Source organism: Pongo pygmaeus, chromosome 18 (genome assembly GCF_028885625.2).
Source record: "Pongo pygmaeus isolate AG05252 chromosome 18, NHGRI_mPonPyg2-v2.0_pri, whole genome shotgun sequence".
Taxonomy (NCBI): domain Eukaryota; kingdom Metazoa; phylum Chordata; class Mammalia; order Primates; family Hominidae; genus Pongo; species Pongo pygmaeus.
Genome location: NC_072391.2, coordinates 53,453,546 through 53,475,371, shown reverse-complemented (window position 1 = coordinate 53,475,371; position 21,826 = coordinate 53,453,546). Strand labels below are relative to the sequence as shown.

Here is a 21,826-nt window from a genome sequence, read left to right as displayed (position 1 = left end):
ATTATTATTATTATTATTTTTAATAGAGATGGGATCTCACTATGTTGGCCAGGCTGGTCCTGAACTCCTAAGCTCAAGTGATCCTCTCATCTCAGCCTCCCAAAGTGCTGGGATTACAGGCGTGAGCCATTGTGCCCGGCCAATCACCTGTATTAAAAGGAGCACTGTTTTGTGAAACTTCCATTTTCCTTTTATACACGCATTTATGGACTCCTTTTTTTGTTTTTTTTTGTTTGTTTTTTTGTGGAGATGAAGTCTTGTTCTGTCGCCCAGGCTGGAGTGCAGTGGTGTGATCTCAGCTCACTGCAACCCCCGACTCCCAGGTTCAAATGATTCTCAAGCCTCAGCCTCCCAAGTAGCTGGGATTATAGGTGCGTGCTGCCACGCCTGACTAATTTTTGTATTTTTAGTAGAGATGGGGTTTCACCATGTTGGCCAGGCTGTTCTCGAACTCTTGACCTCAGGCGATCCGCCCGCCTCGGCCTCCCAAAGTGCTGGGATTACAGGCGTGAGCCACCACGCCCAGCCATTCATGGACTCCTGAGGCAAATGTTGCATCTTATCATGGGTCTTGTGCAAGGAGGTTTGAAGGCACTGGGCTCATGCAGGTAGCCCTGGCCGATGCACGCCCTGTGGGTGGGCCTTTTCCTTTGGGAGTCCACAGAGCAGGCCTTGATATCACCTCCTGTGGCCACTGCCGGGCCAGACGGGAGGAGAAGCCTGTAAACTTCTTGTTTCTGATGTCCACTCACAGGGGTTCACAACCGCCTGGCTCACATGCTGCCTTCCTCAGGGGGCAACACACTGAGCTGGTTCCCAGGTAGGCTCAGGGAGAGCAGAGTCTAGGAGAGAAGCTTCTAGTTTGGGAAGGGGCAGAAGAACAGGACCCCAGCTTTGCACTGAAGGCCCTCAGCCTCCAGGAATCCATGCCAGGTGCAAGCAGGGCTGTGAAGGGGGCAGCAGGGAGGGGAGCTGGAGTTCAGAGCCGCAGCTCTAAGCTGGAGTGGGCTGCTGTGCAGAAAGCCTGGAGGGCCTACCAGACCTCAGCTCTTTGCTCAATCTGGGCTGGAGGTTGGGGAGTGTCCTAGGACTGCAGCTGACTACTCAGCCTCCCTTGTCCCCTCCTCCTTCCCCGCTCCAGCCCCAGACTGGCTTTGGTAACTGACCTACCCCACCTGTTTCCACTGACCCACAGGCCACAAGCCCGGGTCACTAGGGCAGGATCCACAGGCCCTCAATTATGGCTAGAGAGGAAGCTGGCTGGGAGCTTCCAGGGAGGCTGAGCCCTACTCAACTCCAGCTGGACATGCCTGGGTCCTGGCCTGCCAGGCACTCAGCCTGATATGGGGGGATGGGTGGAGGCAGGAGGTAGGAGAGCTGTGCTGCTTGCCTGGCCCCAAGCCCCCGAGGTGCCCCACTGGGACTCTGTCTGCCCCTGCTCTGTGCCCTCCAGGCCTCAGGGCAGGTCGGGCTGAGGGTGCCCCACTTCTCCTCCCACTCATTTCTCTGGTCAGGGTCTGGCCATCTCAGAACAGCTGATGGGCCCCCGGGCTATGCTGGGGCCCTGTAACCACTCTGGTGTCACTGACCAGAGCTGCCACCCTGCAGCTCCTCAGGGGCCCTGGCCATGCTGCCCTCCTGGCTGCCCACCCGCCCTATGGTCAGGTAAACCCACCACAGCACTGGCAGGGCTGGCCTCTCATCCCCAGCACCCTATGTAGGGGGCCAGGGCTCTGCTGCTTGCAAAGCTCTGTGATCTGAGTCTTGCAGCAGCCCCGTGTGAGTTACAGGCATGACCCTAAAGGCAAGAGCAGAGAGGCAGGGAGCGCTTCCTATGTGTGGCACCGTGCGAAGCTCTGCATGCCCATCAGCTCATTCCCTCTTCACAGCACCTGGTGAGGGAGGCGAGGGCAATCACAGCCATCACCCCACCTCACAGACCCAGAGACTGAGGTTCAGAGAGGCTGCATGACCTGCCTGAGCTGCTTGTGAGTGGCAGAGCTGGGGCATAAACCTTGGGCTGCCTAACTCCAAGCCTCTGTGCCCCGCCCCTCATCTTCTCAGCGTTCTCTCGTCTCGTCACAGAGAGCCCCTGTGCGCAGACAGTGGAGCTCAGGCTCCCAGAGGCCGCCATGGTTACACAGCTTGTAAGTGGCAGAGCCAGAGCTCCACCGGCCTTCCCTGATGAGGAAGCCCCGGCTAGCTGCCCCTCCTCTCTAGAGCACAATCTGGGGGCAGGGTGGGGGACCGTTTGTGTGGATTCTCTGTGGCAGAGTCAGGGGCATCCACAGAGCGCAGGAAGGGTGGACTGGGCTTTGGGAACCGGGCCCGCTCCCTCGGGGGCCTGCTGTCTCTGGAGGGATCTCTACCTGTATATTCAGGAAAGCAGATGGTGAGCGGGGACTTCTTGATCTTCTCTTCAAATATGTCCTTCTTGTTAAGAAACAGGATGATGGACGTGTCTGTGAACCATTTGTTGTTGCAGATGCTGTCAAAAAGCTTCAGGGATTCGTGCATGCGGTTCTGCAACAGAGTGGAGGGCTGAGTGAGGGGCGGCAGCATCCAGGACCCTGACCCACCGCGGCCAATGACACAACGGGACAAGCAAAGGGAAGGTCCACCAATGTGGCTGGATGCACCACCGGGACGGCGACCACCAGGACGGAGACGGGAGGACCCACAAGGACAGACGGGACGTGGTCCTGTTTCATTCCACACGCAGGCAGGGCGGGGTGGAGCAGGGCCAGGCAGGGTTGGGAGATGCTGCCCCCTTCCAAAGACAGCTGGCCCCGGGTGGGGGCAGTGAGGTCACTGAAGAGGCTCCAGCTCACGGAGAGGACATGCACCATGCACGTACAGCGCAGGGGCCGCAACCACCACTGAACACATCTGCACGGAACCCCGCTCATGCAGATTTCTCTACCAGGGTCTCGTTCGGTTTCGACAGCAAGGTTGGAAGGGTGCACGCGTTTGGTTGGGAAACATTAACCGAGGACTAAGAGATCCTCGAATTAATCCCGAGTTGGAAGCAGACACCAGGGGATAGCGTCTCGGGGGTGAGCTTGCTGTGGCCTTGGTGTGGTTGGTGGTTTCGTTGGTGGGCTGGGGCGGGGAAGGCTCCGGGAGAACTGGTTGTTGGGGCTGGTTTCTCAGTAGAGGGGCCAGAGGAACCCCAAGACGAAACACAGCAAAACAGATTAAAACAGAGAAGAAGATAAAAACCCAACAAGAGAAAGAGAGAAAAATACTGAAAAATTGGTTCAACCAGTCTCAGGGCCAGGGCATCCCGGCCAGCTCCTGCGGAGAGCCCTGTGCGGGCTCACAGGGGCCATGGCCAACCTGGGCCTGTGGATCGCAGGACAAGAGATGCAGGATGGGTGGGATGAGCCCAGGCCAAGTGGCTGGAGAGGAGTGCGGGCGCAGGGGCGGGCTGGGCAGGCGTCACAGCAAAGTCACCCAGCGGCGCCCTGAGAACCTGCTGCTTTCAACTCTTAGCTGATGGATTCGGTTGGAGGGAGGTGCTTCATACCTTCCGGGCTTGGAGGGTCTCTCAGAACTGGTTTTGGCCTTGGTTTGGCAAGATAAGGCCCTGCAGGCGGTGGCGGCGACCGTGGTAGTGGAGAAGTTGTGGCAGCCGCAGGCCCGGCTGGGCGGTGCTGAGAGCAGGTATGAGGCCAGGACCAGGCTCTCGGGCTCCCGGGATGCAGCGGACAGGGTGGCTGGATGGCCAGCGGCAGCCACTAGCCCCAGGGCTCTCCTGGCCTGGCTCCAGAAGCTGCTTCTAGACACCTCTGTTGCAGGCTCTCACCCCAGCTCTCACCCCAGGCCAGAGAGGGACGCACAGCGCTGACCAGAGAGGACGGCTGAGGACCAAGGCCTGAGTTCCTGGGGCCTGGCTCTTGCCTCTCTGAGGCAGACAGAGCTCCCACATCCTAGAACCTGACCTCTAGCCATGGTGTCTGAATGTAGTAGCCGCAGGAGCTATTCACTGAATGATGGTTCCTGCGTACAGGCACGTTTACAGCTTTTAGCCCGGTGGTCCATTCTACCGTTGTCACCATTTACAGAGGAGGAGATGCAGGCCCGGGCAGGGTTGGGCGGTTGCCCATGATCACATAGGCGGCAGGGGCGACGCTAGACCCTGGACCAGATCTGTCTGACTCCCAAGCTGCCCACCTCTGCACACGCCCCCAGCACACAGCAACGACTGCTTAGTTCTACAGTGGCAGTATTGTTCTTGCTGCCACCACGGCAATGAGCTGCCTTTGTGGCTGCTGTCAGGTTGCAGAGTCATCCCCATTCCCTGCACGAGCTGCTACTCTTCCCCGGGCTGCGAAGGTGGCCAGCTTTGGGGAAGGAAGGGCACAGGAAGAGCCTGCCTGTGACCTTGGCTCCATTTGCTTTGGCTTCTCCAAGGTCCTCTGCTCCAGCCTTTGTGTGGAAGGGTGGGGGAAATGGGGAAAAAGGGAGGTGAGAGAAGGTGGAGAAGACTGGAGGGCAAGTGCTCCAGGCAGCAAGGCCCACAGGCTGGAAGGTCACCCAGTGACAGGCCCAGCACTAGGCTCATGCTCACTGGGGACCTGTGGGCTGCAGAGCTTGGGGCCTGTGGCTGCTAGGCCCACCCAGACGTCCCTTTGCTTCCATCTTCCAGAGGTGAGCGAGAGCCCAGCCCCATGGCCGGTGGGCCTGGGACTTGGGTTGAAGCCATCCACAGGCCTGGCAGGGCAGGTCCAGGAAGAGGCTGGATTCCAGGGGGAAGGGCCCTCCTGGTCTCCTGTCTCTAGCTCCTTTGCTCTCTTTGAAACCATGGTGGACATGGGAAAAAAAGATGAGCCAAGTGGAGCTCAGACCCCAGGAGCTGAAGCAGTGGCCGTAATAGCATAGAGTCCAGCAGTGGGGAGTGGGAATGTCTGGGCAGTCACTGTGAGGGGCACATGGCCAGGAAGCTGACCTGGGCTTTGGGTGCTCAGTGAGTCTGGGTCCAAGCACAGCCCAGGAAGCGCATCTACCCTTGCCCCACTCAGCATCAAGACTGGGCTGGTGACTGACATCACTGCCTGCAGATGCCATTGAGAACAATTACAGCAGAAACCCAAGTCAGGGGTACAGGTGGGCCTGAAATAGGAAGAGCCAGGTGGGTGAGCCTGTATACGGAACGGGTCCAGACTACCCACACCATCAGCCCAAAGCCCCATCACTCTGTGTAAGCCCCTCAGGGCGGCGGCTCCTCCTCCCTATAGCCCTGTGCCCCGTAGCCCACACCCCAAAGTTGATCCCATCCTCACAAAGCCCAGTGGACCAGCTGGGCCAGAAATGACGAGGAAACAGACCCAGAGAGAAGACAGGCCTCGCTCAAGGCCCAGCATGACAACAAGCCCCACCTCCAACCTCAAACCCTCGGTGCCAGCCTTCAGAGGCGTGGGGTGGGGGATTTGCATGTGTTCCAGACAGAAGGAGATGACAGACTCCAGGCTGTGACCCCATGGCCTATGGGCCCCGCTGTCAGGAGTGTTGGGGCTTGTCTCCAGTGACCCTGTGGGCCATGCTCGGTGACTGGCGGGCTGCAGCCCAGAAGGGGACCACGCAGTGGACCTGCAGGCTCAGGGCAATCACCAGCAACCATACAACCACCAGCTTGGTGCTGCTGTCCCAGAAACAGCTCCAGAGCGCTGCACACGGATCACCCACCCCACTGCCAACAGCCCCCCACAGGCAGGTACTATTATTATCTCCCTTTTATGGAAAATAGTAACTGAGCCAGAAAGGGTGCTGCCTAAATTCAGCAGCAAGCCAGTGAGTAGCAGAGCCAGGACTAGACCCAGAAGAAGGCTGCACTCTCCCAGGGGAATGTCCCCTTGCTGAGGCCCCAGGCTGAATGTGACGCAAGACAGAAGGTAGGAGCCTGGTCTGGCATTTGGCAAAGGAGCCCAGAGCCATGACTGTCACTCACCAGCATGCCTCATCCCCATTGCCCTTCCTGGCCCATCAGCCCCACACACTGCTCCCCAGCACCCCCAGCCCCACGCAACTCTCCTGCAGCATCCTGGGCCCTCCCCACCTCTCCCTCAGCATCCCCGGCCCCACGCTGCTTCAGCAGCATCTGACGCCAGTGCCCCAGGGATGGCTGTCAGGCTAAGACTGCTATTTCTGTTGCATGTACATTCTTGCTCGGCTGCCTCCTGGTTTTTTTAGGGTTTGCTTAAATTTGCTCTGGCCTGATGGCCTCTGTGACTCCACCAAGTTTACGGAAGAGGCACATTCTGCATGGCTCTGTGTGATCAGGTTGCATACACAGGCTCTGCCACACTGGCATCATGAGGCATTTGCCTTGGCAAAACAGAATTGGTGGAGTGCCGGCATGGCCCGTCCATGATGGAAACCTCTAACCACAACAGCTGGCTGGACCCCAGAGCCATTGTGGACACCCGAGGCCCAGTGCTCAGAGGGCTGGCCTATCCTGCTGCCGTCTCCTCAGTGCTGCCCCCTGCCCGGGGGGCCCAGGCCACTCACCGTGGTTTCGTCTTCGTGGAGCACCTGGTCATAGCCGCTGAGTGCGACACAGAAAATGATGGCCGTGACGTCCTCGAAGCAATGGATCCACTTCTTGCGTTCAGATCGCTGGCCTCCGACGTCAAACAGCCTGTAGGAGGCAGGGAGCTGGTAGGCGCAGGGTCCAGGCAGGTGAGGGCTGCCTGGGGATCAAGCTGTGAGCATGCTGAGAGGCAGAGGATGGGGGCCATGGTGCTCAGAGCCTTGCTAGAAGCCCTCACTAGAAAACCTTGTCACTCCAGGTGCTGACAGACAGCTGGATCACTGCCATCCCCAGGCACTAACCCCGGAGTCTGTCCTGGGACTGGCTGTGCTCACAGATCATGACTCAAAGACCTGCCCTTGCATCTGAGAAGCATTTTACTAAGAGGGCGCACCTGAGCCACCCCCAGGAAGTGCCTCTGAGAGTCCTCCTCACATGAGGACCCTCCTCTCAGTCTATTCCTTCCTGGGTTTGCTCTGGGCAAACTCCAAACCAGCCTGGGAGGGAGGCAGGCAGGAGATGTCACCTGTTTTGTGGATGGCAGAAGTGAGCCACCCATGGGCTTAGGACATGCCCAAGCTGGCCAGAGTCCAGCTGTGGTGGAGCTGGGTCTGGCTGTGGACAAAGCTGGCGCTCTCACCTCTGCCCAGTACAGTCCCTTTCTGGCAGATCAGAGCCTGGCCTCTTCCTCCTCTCAGACTCTACTCCCGAGGGGGCACAAAAATTCTGGGAGAGACTGTGGGCAGGTGGGACTTACATCCTGGAAGTAAAAGGTCAGTCTCCCACCCCAATCCCCAGAGCGAGGAGCCCTGTAGCCTCCTAGATCTGGGTTGCCTGCTGACACACAGCCTGCCAGAGGGGGACAGGGAAGGATCCCTGGTCCCACCGGACACAACGGAGCAACTGCAGGCAGAGATTAGAGTGGGCTCAAAGCAAGGAATGGGTCGGTTCTCATTCCATCACTGCCTCCCCTGGATCCCACCTTCCCATCTGAAATGCAGGGGTGTTGGCGGATGGCCTCTGTGGCCCCTCTAGAATGCTTATTCTCAGACCCTGCCTTGCTGGGCCAGGTTGAGCTGAGATTCCCATCCTGTGCTCCCAGTAGGGGAGCAGGAGAGACCAAGGAGCCTGGGAAGGCAAGGGAGGCCCCCCGGGGCTGCTCTGCCCAAGGTTTTGCTCTCCAGATCTGTGGAGGCCTAGGGGTTCCTGGGCCCAGAGCCTCGGCCCTTCAGTCTGAACAGGAGTGGGCAGGAGCTGGGGACATGGGAGGCAGGGAATATTAGAATCCAGCTCTCCCAGCAGGGGGTCCCTGCCCTCCCCTTCTCTGCTGGCCTCTCCTCCCCACAGGACACAGCAGGCCTCAGTGCATGCATGTTACTGCAGGTGGGGACACAGCGCTGCAGCAGGACCCTGGGAACCAGCTCACCCGTCAGGCCCCTGCGCTGAGGCCCCAGAGCCCCTGGGTTCTAGCTGTGCTCTGTGCCTGGGGAAAGCCCTGCTCTTGTCAGGCCTCAGCTTCCCACGCCTACTAGGAGAGGGTGGGTCAGCTCTCTCTGCTCCTTCCAGCTCTGGGATTACGTGGGTCCTCAGGGTCTCACAGAGGTAGCTTGGGCTTACCCAGCCCCACGCTTGGCTCCTCCCCTCAAGGTGACCTTGGAAGGGCCACCTGGTAGCCCACCTCCTCCTCCTCCTCCTTGGAAGTCACCTCAGGGACAGGCTGCCCCTCCTTGTCCAAATCCTCCCTGTTCCTCACAGCCCCACTCCGGGAATCTTCTTCCAGGAAGCCTCCCTGCTCACTCCAGCCCCTAAACTTGGCAGAAACACAGACAGGTTCCTTCTGGTATCTAGCTGCCTGCCCCAACCCGCAGGCTCCCTGGGGCAGGATGATGTTTGGGCGCTGTAGACGCAATGCGCTGAGAGGCTGGGCATGTCCCATCTTAGCCCTCGCCAGGGCCTGGGGGCCTCCTTGGGCCTCACCTGAAGTGGAGGTTCTTGAATGTGAAGTGGGTTTCTACGATGCCAGTGGTTTTGACCCTGGTTCGGAGGATGTCCTGCTCGGTGGGCTGGTAGTCGGCGGCCCCAATCCGATCCAGGCTGTCCAGGTAGCTGAGGATGGCAACAAACAGGGGACTATGGACCAAATGCCTGGACACTGTTCAGGACTGGCCAGGCCACCCATCTTCAGAGTCCAGTCTCGGTCAGGGCCCCTCCAGGTCACTGCGGAAACGACATCACCTCCATTCCAGGCCATGGGGAGTCGAGGCGACTGAGGAAGAGGGTCTTAGGGTCTTGGCCTCACGCTCTCATTCACAGCCAAAAGGGCTATGCATGCAGCTCCTGGGACACTCAGACAAGATCAAGCTTTTATATGAGACTACCAAGTTTATTATAATACTGTTTTGTCATTTCTTCATTTAAAAGATAATAATGGCCAACAGATAGGTTCTATTCTTTCCATGTGTAACCGTGTTTCATGCGTAATTTCCCTGAGATAAATGTACTAAAACTGGGGCTCATCGAAGGTAAGTACCTCACCTGAGGCTGTGACCCGGACCCTTGGCTCCAGAGGCCCCCGAGCAGCTCCCTGCCTTCTCCACACTTCCTTCTCACTTACCAAGGGGTCTGTGTGCCCCTTCCAATTTGACGCTCTTGGAGGCTCAGCGCTACACAGCCATACAGCGGCTGGGCCTCCCTGGGACCCGGTCTTTGGAACCAGGGCTTTTTACCCCTGCTACCTCCTGCTGTGGGGACAGACCAGGCTTTTGCAAGTCACCTGCCCAAGCCTCAGGGCAAGCACTCAGAGGACGCTGCCTGCAAGGGCTTTGGGGTTCATTGTGGGTTAAGTTTGAACCCAAAGCCAGGGTAGGATCTGGGAAGCCAGGAAGTGGGGAGCTGGGCCAGGCCTGAAGGAAGACTCAGTGATCCATGGAGCCTGCCAGGCCACCCATCCCTGCTGCCAGGGTAAACCACAAGCAGCCCACAGGGAGGAGCCCCGAGTGTCTGAACCACAGGACGATGTGGGGTCCCAGGCTGCATCTGCTCCAGAACCTGCTGGGGGCCAGCTTGCTGGCTGGACCTGCAGTCACTACTGCATGACAGATGGGCATGCTGACCAGCTCATGGATGTCCACAGGGCTGGAAAGGGCAGATGCCTTCACCAGCTAGGGTGTTCACTGATAGAATCCAGTGACAATCCTTGTGAGAATGCCTTTAAGAAAAGAAAACAGAAGGGTGGCTTCCAAGGCTCAGGGAGGTAAGCTTGAAGTCACACTGCGAGAAAATGAACTTGGCAGCCGGGCGCAGTGGCTCATGTCTGTAATCCCAGCACTTTGGGAGGCCGAGGTGGGTGGATCACGAGGTCAGGATTTCAAGACCATCCTGGCCAACATGGTGAAACCCCATCTCTACTAAAAATATAAAAAATTAGTTGGGTGTGGTGGCGGGTGCCTATAATCCCAGCACTCAGGAGGCTGAGGCAGGAGAATCGCTTCAACCCAGGAGGCGGAGGTTGCAGTGAGCTGTGATCGTGCCACTGTACTCCAGCCTGGGTGACAGAGCAAGACCCTGTCTCGGGGAAAAAAAAAAAAAGAAAATGAACTTGGCTGGAATTTCAGCCCAGTTCTGACTGGCTCCAGACCCCATGCTCTTAAACTGGACTCCATCAGCATTTTAAAAACCCAGAAAAAAAATTTAAACAGGGCTCCTGGCCTCCTCTCCTGAGCCTGACTGCCCTCCATGGACAGGCATGGTGTGGGGATGGGGGTGAGTGAGCTGAGGCTGCAGAACAGACCTGTACACGCCCCCGGCCCCACAGCCTCCTCGCCAGCCAGTTGTATCTGGGCAGGCTCTGGTCTCAGCCAGAAGGAGCCTCTCCCAAGCCTCTGTGCCTGCCCTGCCCTGGGGCCCATGACCTCTGCTTCCAAGCTGTGAGGATGCCCTCTGCTGTCATCGGCAGCTGGACACCAGCCTGGAAGTGTTTGGTCCTGCTCTTCCTTTCCCAGCCAGGGCAAACCTCCTTTAGACGGGCAACCTGGCCCTCTGGCCTCTCTGTGCTGGCCGAGCCTCATGCGAGGAGATGGCTGTGGAGGGTGGGGCGAGGTGTGGGAGAACTGCTTAACAACCCAGTTGGGAAGGCTGACTGTGCACCCGCTGTCCATCCCACCTAGCCACTGTTCCGGGAGCTGGGGACGGGGCAGTCGACACAGCCCCACCTTCTCAGGGCCTGGGTTCCGGGTGAGTGTGCACACGTGTGTGAGGTGATAAACAGAAGAGTCAGAGATATGATATGTTGGGAGGTAGTGTGAGAGAACGAATCAGGCTATTAGTGATGGGGGAGAGCTGCTGGGGGCTGCTATTTGATGCAGGGTGGTTGGGGAAGGCGTCTGGACAGGGGAGAACTGAGGGGAATGAGGGAGCAAGTGGGCCTCGAGTGGCCCGGTAGAAACACTGGCAGTCGTGGCGGCAGGAAGCACGCGTGGAGGGGCCAGGTGGTGGGTGAGGCTGGGGAAGGTGGCGGAGGTGAGGGTGGCCAGAGTCTGGCTGGGGCAAGCAGGCCCTTGAGGTCATTGTCAGGGCTTGAGCTTTTGCTCTGAGTGAGACGGGAGCCCCTTGAGGGTTCTGGCCAGAAGCATGTTGACAACGGCCCTGTTGCTGCCATGAGAGCAGGTCAGCGGGTGGGGCCTGCAGAGCTGCTGTCGTCACCAGATGGCACTGGCACAGTGGGGGTGGCTGTGGAGGGTGTGAGTGGTCAGAATCTGATGTACCTGCCAGGGGAGCTGCATCTGCTAGTGGCCTGGGTGTGAGATACAGGAGGATGAGCAGAAGTAGAGATACCTCCACGTGGTGGAATGAGACACATTTAGAAGGAGGGAGGAGCACACAGAGCAGGTTCTAGGGGGAGGATGGGAGCCAGGGGTTCCACGGGCTCATGTTAACTTGAGATTCATTTGATGTCCAAACAGACGCTGAGTAGGCGGAAGTCAGGAGGGAGGGCTGGGCTGGCGATATGAATTCAAGAGTTGTCCAAGTGTACAAGGTGTTTAAAACGAGACAGGAGAAGGTCACCAGGCAACAGGCCTTGACAGGAGGTGCTTCTGGAATGGAGCTTGGGGACGGGATACAGCAGCCCCCAGCAGACCTCCCCTGTCACCAGTTGCCTGGTTGGGTGGGCAGGAGGCATCAAGGGAGTCCGGAAAGGGTGGCCCGAGAGGAGGCGGGGGCTGGGAGTGAAAGGAGGTCCCAGGTACTAGGGGACTGAACCCTGAACGCTGAGTGGGAGGAGGCTGATGGAGCAGCCCCCAGGGTAGGACTGGGCTATGAGCCGTCTCAGCAGGCGGAGGAGCAAGAGCCCGATAGGAGTGGGGTCAAGAGAGAAGGCGAGGAGAGGAAACGTCGGACGCCAGCATGGACAACTCAGTGGGGAACTGGATTTGAGAAAAACCAACGCCAACCAGGCCCCAGAGCACCTTTCACAGCCCCTGGTTGGATGTGCCCAGGGTTTCTGGGACCTGCCTCTAGGTGGTTATCCAGAGGGGAGAGCCAGCCCTGTTCACAGAGGCCGGGGTGCACCAAGAGCCTGCTCAGGAGCCTGTGCCCTGGTCCCTCCCCTGTAAAGGGCTGGGCAGAGAAGTGCTTTGGTGGTTGGGGCATTAGCGTGTCAATGGCACCCCCTGGAAGCACGTGCTGTGGCAGCCCAGTGAGTCCTCCCTCTCCTTTCCAGCACAACAAACCTACTCTCATCTGCTTTCTATACTGGGCCCAAGACTTTGTCAGAAGCTGAGGTCTAACTGCTAAGACAGGAAACGTGCCAGGCCCTTCCGGCCCTGATCACCTGTGTGTCCCCTGTCTTTCCTGCCCTCTCCCAGAGGGGAGACACGGAAGGCCCAGCCACGGTGACAGAAGAGAATGGTAACACCATCAACCTGGGAAGTGGAAAATTTGAAAGAAGGTAGAGATGAGGCTGCAGGGAGGAGAATTTCCTCAGCTTACTTGGTGGGGAGTTGACAAATACTGACTCAAGTTTCTTATTTAAAGTTATAAAGGTAAGCACCGGAAGAACTAAAAATAATCCTGTAACTAGCAAAAAGCCGGAGGTGAAGGTGGAAAGCGATGGAAGGAAGGAAGGTGAGCTGAGCTCCCTCGATTCCAGAGTGGGCGGCGGTAAATACTATTTTGAGTCGGAGGATCAAGTTTTTCTGGATACCACTGGGACAAATAAATGGAAGTGGGTAAAAGTGGGAGGGGCAGGGCTGGTGGGGGGAGTAGGAAGAAGATTGCTTCTCATTTTATATCTCTCTGCATTTAATTTTTTTTTGGTAATGGATTCATGTTATAATTAGTGAAATGGGTAAAAATGTAAGTGAAGAGCAGAATTTGCTGAGCCACTAGAAGACAGATTTGGGCCAGCTGGCCCTAAAGGCCCTTGAGGGTCTTGCTGGCCCTCGGGGAGGAGGCCCTGGACTCCAGGGCAGGGACAGGGAGTGGGAGAAGGGAGGAGGGCAGCTGAAAGTCACTCTCTCCTGACTAGCTCTGGTCTGTGATTTGAGCATACGGAATGGTGGACACTGAGCTTCTGGGCTCACTGCCCTGATCACCAGGGTGTCCCTGGGAGCTCATCAGGCCCGGAGGCCTAGGTAGTCATCACCTGGGACTCACAGGACTTCACATTTGCCCTGTGGACAATCTAGGTGTGCAGAAATGGGAAGCCGCTCCTGGCCTTGCTCAAGTCCCTAGTCTGCTGGCTGCCATGTGGCCCGTGGAAATGTCCAGGAGTGAACATTGGCCTCAGCCTCTGTCCATTGGCATTGCGTAGATCAGGGTTTCTTAATCTTGGCACTATGGATGTTTGGGGCCACGTAACTCTTTGTTGTGGGGGCCGTCCTGCACACCATGGGGTGTTTAACAGCATCTCTGGCCTCTAACTGCTAGCTGCCGGGAGCACCACTCTAGCTGCAGCCATCAAAAATGTCTCCAGATGTTGCTGAATGTCCCCTGGAGGCAAAAGGGCCCCAGCTGAGACCTGGTGAAAATGGCTGGACTGGATCATGTCAGTCTTCCCAGCTAGTGGGATAAAACTCAGGGGCTCCTTGCAGAAAGCCCCCACTGAATGTATGGGTACCAGATTGCAATTGCAAAGGTGGGGTGCATTTCCCGAAAGCCAAGGGGGCAATCCCAGTATCTCCATGACAGAAGACATGTCCCTGACCAACACTGACCATCCCAGGGCTCTGGAGCCTCCAATCTAGGGGCCAAGGGCACGGAAGCAGTGAGGATGTCCTTGGAGATGCCTAGAGTGATAAAGCTGCAGCCAGTGGACCTGTGACCTGCTGTGATGGGAAGAGCCGGGAGCACCTTCTAACCAGCTCCGGCTTTTACCACTTCCCACCTCTCCATCTTCTCTTCTCTCCTCTTCTTTCTCTCTCCCCTTCCCTTCTTCCTTCCGTCCTCCTGCCCTCCTGTCATCCCCCTTATTTAGTTATAACATGTATTAAAGTATACATTTATTCTATTAATTAGACTTACATATTCCTTTTTTTTAATTTTAAAGATAGGGGAATGGAAAGCTTATTATTTTTTCTAAAATAAAACAAAATGGCACCATTTATCTTCTGCCTATATGGCTGTTGGTTTGGTTTGTATTTATGCAGTCAGGGGCTCCCTATGAAAAAACAAAGCTGCTACACTTGAAAGCTGTCTTTTTGCAGTGCCAGGCACTCTCCAGGACAAGCCAGTGACAAGGTCCCGGCCCTCTGGGAATTTCCACTGTTTGGTTGTCTCTTGTGTCCTCTGCCTTCTCTGGCCTCTTCCTCCTCCTGGGGGGCAGGAAGAGATGCCCCTTCTCATTCCTTCCTGACACCCCCCACCTGTGGTAGAACATCTCCCGGCAGGCGTGACCTCAGCCAAGAATCCTCCTTCCTCTGCCAATCCCCATCACCAGTCCCTTCCACCCCCGCATCACTGCCCGGCTCCAGGCCATGCGCCTGCTGGGACACTCACTATTTGGCAGAGTCGTTGAGCTGATACTCCCGGGACCGGTTGAAGCACTCTTGGATTCCTGAGTCGCCCCAGAGCCGCATCATGGCAGAAAGCAGCTCTGCAGAGAAGGGCTCGGTGTCTTCCATCCGACTCACCACGTCACACACCATCTTGGCGTCAGCCTGTGAGGAGAGGTGGATGGTGGGCCTTGACGCTTTGGTGGGGACAGAAGACCCCTGCCAGCCAAGGGCTCTCCCCTGGCGGGGACTGTGATGAGGGCCCAGCCAGCGTGGCAGGACCGCAGCTCAGCCCACAGCCTGCTCCAGGGAGGGCCATTACCTGAACATGCACAGTTGGGGTTCGTGGGGCCTGTGGGGCCTTCTACCACATGGATGTTCTAAAGCAGGAGCTCCAAGTGGCAGCCCATGGGGCCCCAGACTTTTCTGGGGCAGGAAGGGAGAGTGGGCCCGGCTCTGCTCTCCACCCTCCAACTCAACCAGCAGCTCTGCTTTCATCCTGAAAACTCGGTTATTTTGTTCGGGGGAGAAAAAAAATCAATGTTCTTGGCTGAGCTGTAATTTTCTATACTTCTTACGCAGGGTGGAATGGAGTCCCTAGAACTGGGCTATGTGGAGGAGCAGGCGTTTCGGTGGAGAATTCTGGTTAGCTGAGGGATGGGCCACAGCGGGGCTGTGCCTCAGGACTGGGGGAGGGGAGGGGCTGGTTGCCAAGTTAGTGCAGATGGCAAAAATATCTCATGTCAACACTAAATCTCAAGAACTTTGGCCCTTGGACTGCTCAAAGCCAAAAGTCCATTTTATTAATTTTTCTTGATTTGTTTGCGACCTGGGGCCTACCTTTCTCTGGGGGCAGGGGAAGCCCCTAGGTCAGGTGAAACATGGAAATGGAAAGGACAGGTAATGAGCTTGGAGCACTCTCCTCCTCTGCCTCCTCCCTTCCTCCTTGTCTGAGTGGGTGTAGCTGAATTTGCTTAAGGTGCACACGTGTAGGCTGAGCCTTCTTGAAATTACAGAAAAAGTACTGCATAATTAACAGGTTTCTTCCCCTTCCCCTCATCCTGGATACCAAAGTGGGGTCGCCTTTTCAAAGACTACAATCACATGCATGTAACATCACAACCAGGAGTGTGGTGGTCTTTGAAGATAAGAAGGCTCCTGGAGACATCCCAGGACTGCACCGTCACCGCCACCTCGCACACGGGAGTAGTACTTAGTGTACAAAGGATTTGGTGAACACACTCCATCCTCAGAACCTCCCCCATCTCAGAAGTGAGTGGCAAGAGCTGTGGGCCTTTCACCCCTCCTCTGCCCACACCCTTTGCCCTGCACCTCTTCAGCTCCTCCTGCTAAAGGCTGAGTATATTTCCTGTCTGCTTGATGTTGAGTATGGCACAGGACACGCCGTGGCCCACAGAATGGTGCAGGAGTGGCACTGTGCCAGCTCCTTGAGAGGCCGTGTTTCTGCTGGTCCTCGTGGGCCCTGCCATCGCCATGAATACACCCAGGCTCTGTCATTCATCCTGGGAAGAGGACTTGGGGAGCATGGTACAGAGTGGAGCCTGCCCTGGGTCTCTGATCTGCAGAACTAAGTGGCTGGGTTTAGGAAAGGCTTGTTAGACAGCATTGCTGTGGCACAGCTAGTACAGTAGTAGCTGTAGTATTACCGTCTCCACTTCACAGTGGGGAAATTGAGGGCCACAGAGAGGAAGGCACTCACTTAACAACCCGATGGTGAGTGGCAGGGCTGGGACTCAAGATGAGGTGCCTTCGGACTCCAGGCCCAGCCTCTATGATCAGACCCACCTGTGCCGAGAGCTCCTTGGACGGCTGACAGTGCCTGGTAGAGGGGTCTAGACCACAGCTGAACTGGCCTTGCCCAGGAAGATATGTGCTCTGTCTGAGGCAGCCACAGCCTTTAATGTCCAACTCGGAGTAGGTGAGAGCAGAGCAGGTGCTGCCCGGGCCACCCTCCTGCCTCTGCCCATGGAGCTCACTGCCTCGGGTGTATAGCTGGCTGCACAGTTTGAGTCGGTGCCCCGGATAGACAGGAATGGGCAAATACCCCAGCTTCCTTGCCCTCCCAGGGAGGCAATTCTGAGACAAGCTACACAGTCAGACAGGATCCCCATGGGATGGAGCCCCAGCTGCCAACGTGGCAGGCCACCCGTCAGCTCCCCTTCATGGCTTCCCTCCTTTCCTGTGTGGCTTCCCCACTTCCTCGGTGCTTCCTGAAATGACCTCCCAAATAAACTCCTTGTCTCACCCAAATCCTTGTCTCAGGTAAGCTTCTAAAGGAACCTAAACCTCTAGAAGCTGTCTTGAGGACAGCAAGCCCCTGTCTCAGCCCAGGCACCAGACATACCCTGTTTTCTTGCTCTTCACATGTCTCTGTGGCTGACAGGAATTTGCTCAGACCACTCTCCTAACCAAAATGCAAGGTGACCACCATCCGAGTGGCCCCTCTGTTCCTGGCTGAATCCTAGCAGGCCCTGAGAACATCCCTGCCTAGTGACCACTGCCCGCCCGGGGCACCATGCTTCAGGGTGTGCACCAGCAGAGTGGCACTGCGAGATGTCCCAGCGACAGGAAGAGGCATGGCTGGGAACACAGGGCCAGGATAGGAGTGTGCTGGACCCTGAGTCCTGTGGAGCCCAGGCCGTCTTCCAGTCCATGCCAGGCCCTGGGAACCAGGTATGAGATGCCAAGGCGAGGAAGAGGGTCGATGAGTGGAGGAGGTGGCTGGTGGGCATGTGACCATGCTGGGCCACCTGTAGTCTTTCCCTGGGATTTTTCAAAGTGGGAAGCTTAGGAGAATGTGGCCCCAGAGTTGCTAGTATCACTGAGACCAGTGTCCCCCAACCCATGGAGAAGACTCTCAGAATAAAGCTACCAGAAAGAAGCAGGGAAGTGTCATGGTATTTAGGTCCCCAAGGCTGAGTCCTCTTACCCTTCATGTGACCTGTCCTGTGAGCCCTATCCCGTTAGTTTCTGCCACTCGCACTCACAGAGACCCTGACTACTACCAGGCCCAAGACAAGATGCTCAGCACTGGAGGAAATGGAGGCAGGGAGCTGGGGTCCTTCCTCCAGCTGCCTTCCCCCTGGTTTCAGCCTGTATGAGTCCTGGAGCCCAACAGAGAGACTGAGACCCCATTGGGGTCTGGGAGTGGCATACACCAGGCCTACCATCTCCCCGATTTCGCAGGCTCTCCAGAATTGGGATATTTTATTCATGTGTGCATTATTATTATTATTATTATTTTTAATTTGAGACGGAGTTTTGCTCTTGTTGCCCAGGCTGGAATGCAGTGGCGTGATCTCAGCTCACCACAACCTCCGCCTCCAGGGTTCAAGAGATTCTCGTGGCTTAACCTCCTGAGTAGCTGGGATTACAGGCATGTGCCACCACGCCCAGCTAATTTTGTACTTTTAGTAGAGATGGGGTTTCTCCATGTTGGTCAGGCTGGTCTCGAACTCCCAACCTCAGGTGATCCACCCACCTTGGCCTCCCAAAGTGTTGGGACTACAGGTGTGAGCCACAGCGCCCAGCTGTATTATTATTATTAGGCAATTATTCTGCCGCAAACTCCTTCAACTCCCAACCCTCTGATTAGGCCGGAGGAGAGAGACTGACTGCCCAGCCCATGGCACGTGGCTCTAGAAGTGAGTGGGAGGTAATGAAAGTCTGCGGGCATCCTTGGGGATGGGAGAGACACAGAGAAAATGAGGTCAGCATCTGGAAGTTTTGTGGCCAACAAAAGATCTGTACAAAAGAAGTGTGAGGCCAAAGCTCTTCCAGAATTGAGCTGTCCAGCTAAAGTGCTATTTACATGTCAGAGCCTGTCTACTGCAGAAGGGCGGTGAGAAAGTTCTGGCAGCTGTGCCCCCTCCCATTGCCTGTCCTGGGAAGGAAGCTACAATGGTGCAGAGGCTGGAAGGCCAAGTCCCCATGCTGACCTGACCCAGCTCCCAAGGGTCAGTATCGCCAACGCCCCAGCCCTTGGGGTCTGACTTCGCCCTCACCAGGCATGAAGGCTGTCCGAGCTCCCCTGGCAGCAGTGACCTGGAAAGCCAGCCCTGGGGCCTGGGCTTTGGATGCCCCAGGCAGGCAGGGATGACTCAGGGCAGCAGCAGGTGGGTGAGCAGGGGTGGTGCCTCCACCTGGGGCTAAAAACAGTGCAAGGCCTATGAGTCAGGGACCTGCAGCGATCCTGCTCCTCACGCCTGGCTGACCTCGGGCAATCTCAGGGTACTTTCCCATCTGAGGAATGCGGGTGGTGGACCTGGCAAGAATTTTCCAAACTTCCTTATTTGGGCCCTGCCTTCATGGTTTCTGTAGATCTGTGGAGCACCTGAGTCAGAACAAGTCAGGACCCGAGAGCAGGGTTGGGGACGCCTGCGAGGCAAGACCTTCCCTGGACCTGAGGATCACACACTAATGTGGGGGCCCTGGAGCCACAACAGGCTTTGTAGGACCACCCTCAAGATGGTGCGATTTACAAACCGAGGCCACAAAGCTACTGTGCTCCCATGTTTGAGCTTCCATGTGTGGCCTGGAATTTAATGGGTCCCACTCCAGTAGGATGCATTCTATAGCTTGGGGACATCTAGGACAGATGATTTCCTGGGATTCTCCAGCAGACAGCCCAGGGGTCTAGGCCTTCCCGTTGCGGGAGGGGGAGGGGTCCTGTGCTGGCAGCAACACCCCCTGGCCCCCCGCCCTTCCTGCTCTCTCCTGTCTTCCACATTGGCTCAACTGCTCAAACTCAAAGACCAGGAGACCTGCTTGATTTCACTGAGTCCTTCCCATGCCCAGTGCCCTGTGGTTCTTCTTTCAAATCTGCTTTCAGCTGTCTGCTCCTCCTCATCTCTTCCCCCACTTCTAAGTCCAGGCCTCCATGGTTCCCTCCCAAGGGCTCCCTGCCTCGGTCCTTCTCCTCGTCAGCCTGTTCCCCACACAGCAGGAGACCATTAGTTTCCTATTAACATCAATTCTCCCCTTCTCCTTTACAAAAAGAATCCAGAAATTTTTAGTTGGGCACACTGATATCCAACTAAAAGGCTGGATTTTTTTTTTTTTTTTTTTTTTTTTTTGCTTACAGCTAGTTGTGACCATGTGACAAATTCTGCACAATGAAAGGTAAGCTGAAGTGAAGTAAGGCCTCAGGAAAGGTTGTTTTAAAGGTAAGGAGCACCTTTTTTCTCTCATTCCCTCTTTCCTAATGCCTAGAACTTGGATGTGATGGCTGGAGCTCTAGCAACTAAATGGGATCATGAAGACAAGGTCAGCACCCTAGGGATAGTGGAATAGTGATCCAAAAACAGCCTAGGTCAAGGACCAGACTCCACACTATCTGAAGTCATCCTCACACTATCTTCAGTGTGTGTTTTCTTAATACTTAAATTCAATTTCTATCCTATTTAAGGCATAATTTCCAGAGTTTCTGGTATTCAGTTAAACTTAATCCTAATGGGTACAGCTCTTCCTTGCAACAGCTGCCCATCATTCTCACATTCCAGACTCCTTGGGGCCTACAAAGCCCCTGCCTGCCTCTCTGTCCTGACATCCTCCAACTTTTCCCTCTCACGGGGCTCCAGCCATACAGCCTTACTCCTGTTCCCCAAATAAGCTGGGTGCTCCATCTGTCCAGATCACTCTGGTCTCAGTCCCACCCTATCTCAAATGTCACCTCCTCAGGGAAGCCCACCTCCCTGCTCCCACAGTGCACAGCACACACCATGGTACAGCTGGTGCTGTATGAGCCTGGTCCTCCGGGCAGGGATCGTTTCCTGATTTCTCATGGTACCTGGGCCTCACACTGTGCTTGGTAGAGAGTTGGTGCTCAGCCACATCTGCAGGATGTATGGATCCTTGGCATTTTAATATGAGGCTTGGCCCCAGTTTCTCACTCAATCCTATCTATCCTCCAGCTCTTGTCAGTTTGTATCTCATTTAATGATTATGGCAGGTGGGTATCCTGCTTAGGTGAGGGAGCTTGCTAAAGATCACATCGCCAGTAAGGAGAGCCTGGACTCGAAGTCAACCTCCTCTATGTGCCACAGCCAGCAGCTCTGGACTTCACATCTCAGACAAGGCCTGGCCACTTGAGGCCCGAGCTGAGAACTAACTGGTACCCAGCCCAGCCCCCAAGCAGAGGGAAGGGAGATGCGTAAGACAGAAGGGCCAGGCCTGAGGGGAAGGAAGGGCTTTGCCAACACAAAAAAGGGTGGCGGGCTTCACAAGCAACTACTAGAGCCAGGGGAGACCCTGCTCCTTTGTCTGCTTGCTTTTAGGGGTCTAGGGGACGGGGCTCACGCTGAGCCTGTATTTCCCATCCAAGGCTCCTCCTGGGCCTATGGGTTGTGTGTGGTGGGTATTTTCTAGCACCATTCTTTCTGCTACGGCCCCATCACACTGCTGTTTCTTGCTGGTCAGAGCGTGCCTGGGTGCCTAGGCCATATGAGATGTGACAAAACACATGCATGTCCTCTGGGCAGACTCACCAGGTGCTGTAGTCTGATTGTTTATGTCCCCCTAAGATTCCTATGCTGAAATCCTAACCCCCAAGATGCTGGCATTCGGAGATGGGGCCTTTGGGAAGTGATTAGGTCTTAAAGGTGGAGCTCTCACGAAGGGGGTTAGTGCCCTTATAAGAGAGGCCCCAGAGACCCACACCCCTTCCACCAAGTGAGGACGCAGCAAGAAGGGGCCATCTAAGAGAAAGTAGCCCCCACCTGACAGTGATCTGCCAGCACCTTCATCTTGAACTTCCCAGCTTCCAGAACTGTGAGAAATAAATTTCTGTTGTGTATAAGCCACCCAGCATATGGTATTCTGCTATAGTAGCCTGAGTGGATGAAGATACCAGGTCTGGCCTGTGAGCATTTTACGCGGGGCAGACTGCTAGAGCTGACTTCTTTAGAAAATTCACTGTGTGCTCCCGCCCAGGCAGTTCTGCAGGAGAGATGGCAGTGACCGCTACCAGGGGGCAGTGAAGGCCTGCCCCCTCCTCTCTGCCCAGTCCTGTTCTCCTGGGCAGCTGCCCCCTCTGCCTCTGTGGCTTTTTTCTCTCGTTTTCCGGCAGCAGAGCCCCAGTTCCCAGAAGTGAAGCACCCTTCTCCAACCCAGTCTGAGTGGTTTGCGTTGAGCTAAATCTCCCCTGATTCTAGGGGTGGACACATGCTCTGGGCTTGACCAACCCATCTCACTGGCCTGTGAACAGTCTGGGGTGGACAAAGAATCCCTATTGGTCAAATTAGACTAACAATCAGTCTCTAGTCCCAGCCAGCCCCAGGACACT

General features: G+C 56.2%; 1 protein-coding gene across 2 annotated transcripts in view; it reads right to left on the bottom strand.

Moving 5' to 3' along the window:
* The window catches only part of GNAO1 (G protein subunit alpha o1), a 168,824-nt gene that overhangs the window by 14,089 nt on the left and 132,909 nt on the right, over positions 1-21,826 (bottom strand). Inside the window, exons 4-7 of one of the 2 annotated variants that reach the window (XM_054453268.2) lie at positions 14,528-14,688; positions 8,510-8,638; positions 6,511-6,640; positions 2,370-2,523 (exon numbers count right to left, since the gene is read on the bottom strand). In XM_054453268.2, the coding sequence (XP_054309243.2) occupies positions 2,370-2,523; positions 6,511-6,640; positions 8,510-8,638; positions 14,528-14,688 (574 nt within the window). The remainder of the gene's footprint in view (positions 1-2,369; positions 2,524-6,510; positions 6,641-8,509; positions 8,639-14,527; positions 14,689-21,826) is intronic. The other variant, XM_054453267.2, reaches the window with a different exon arrangement.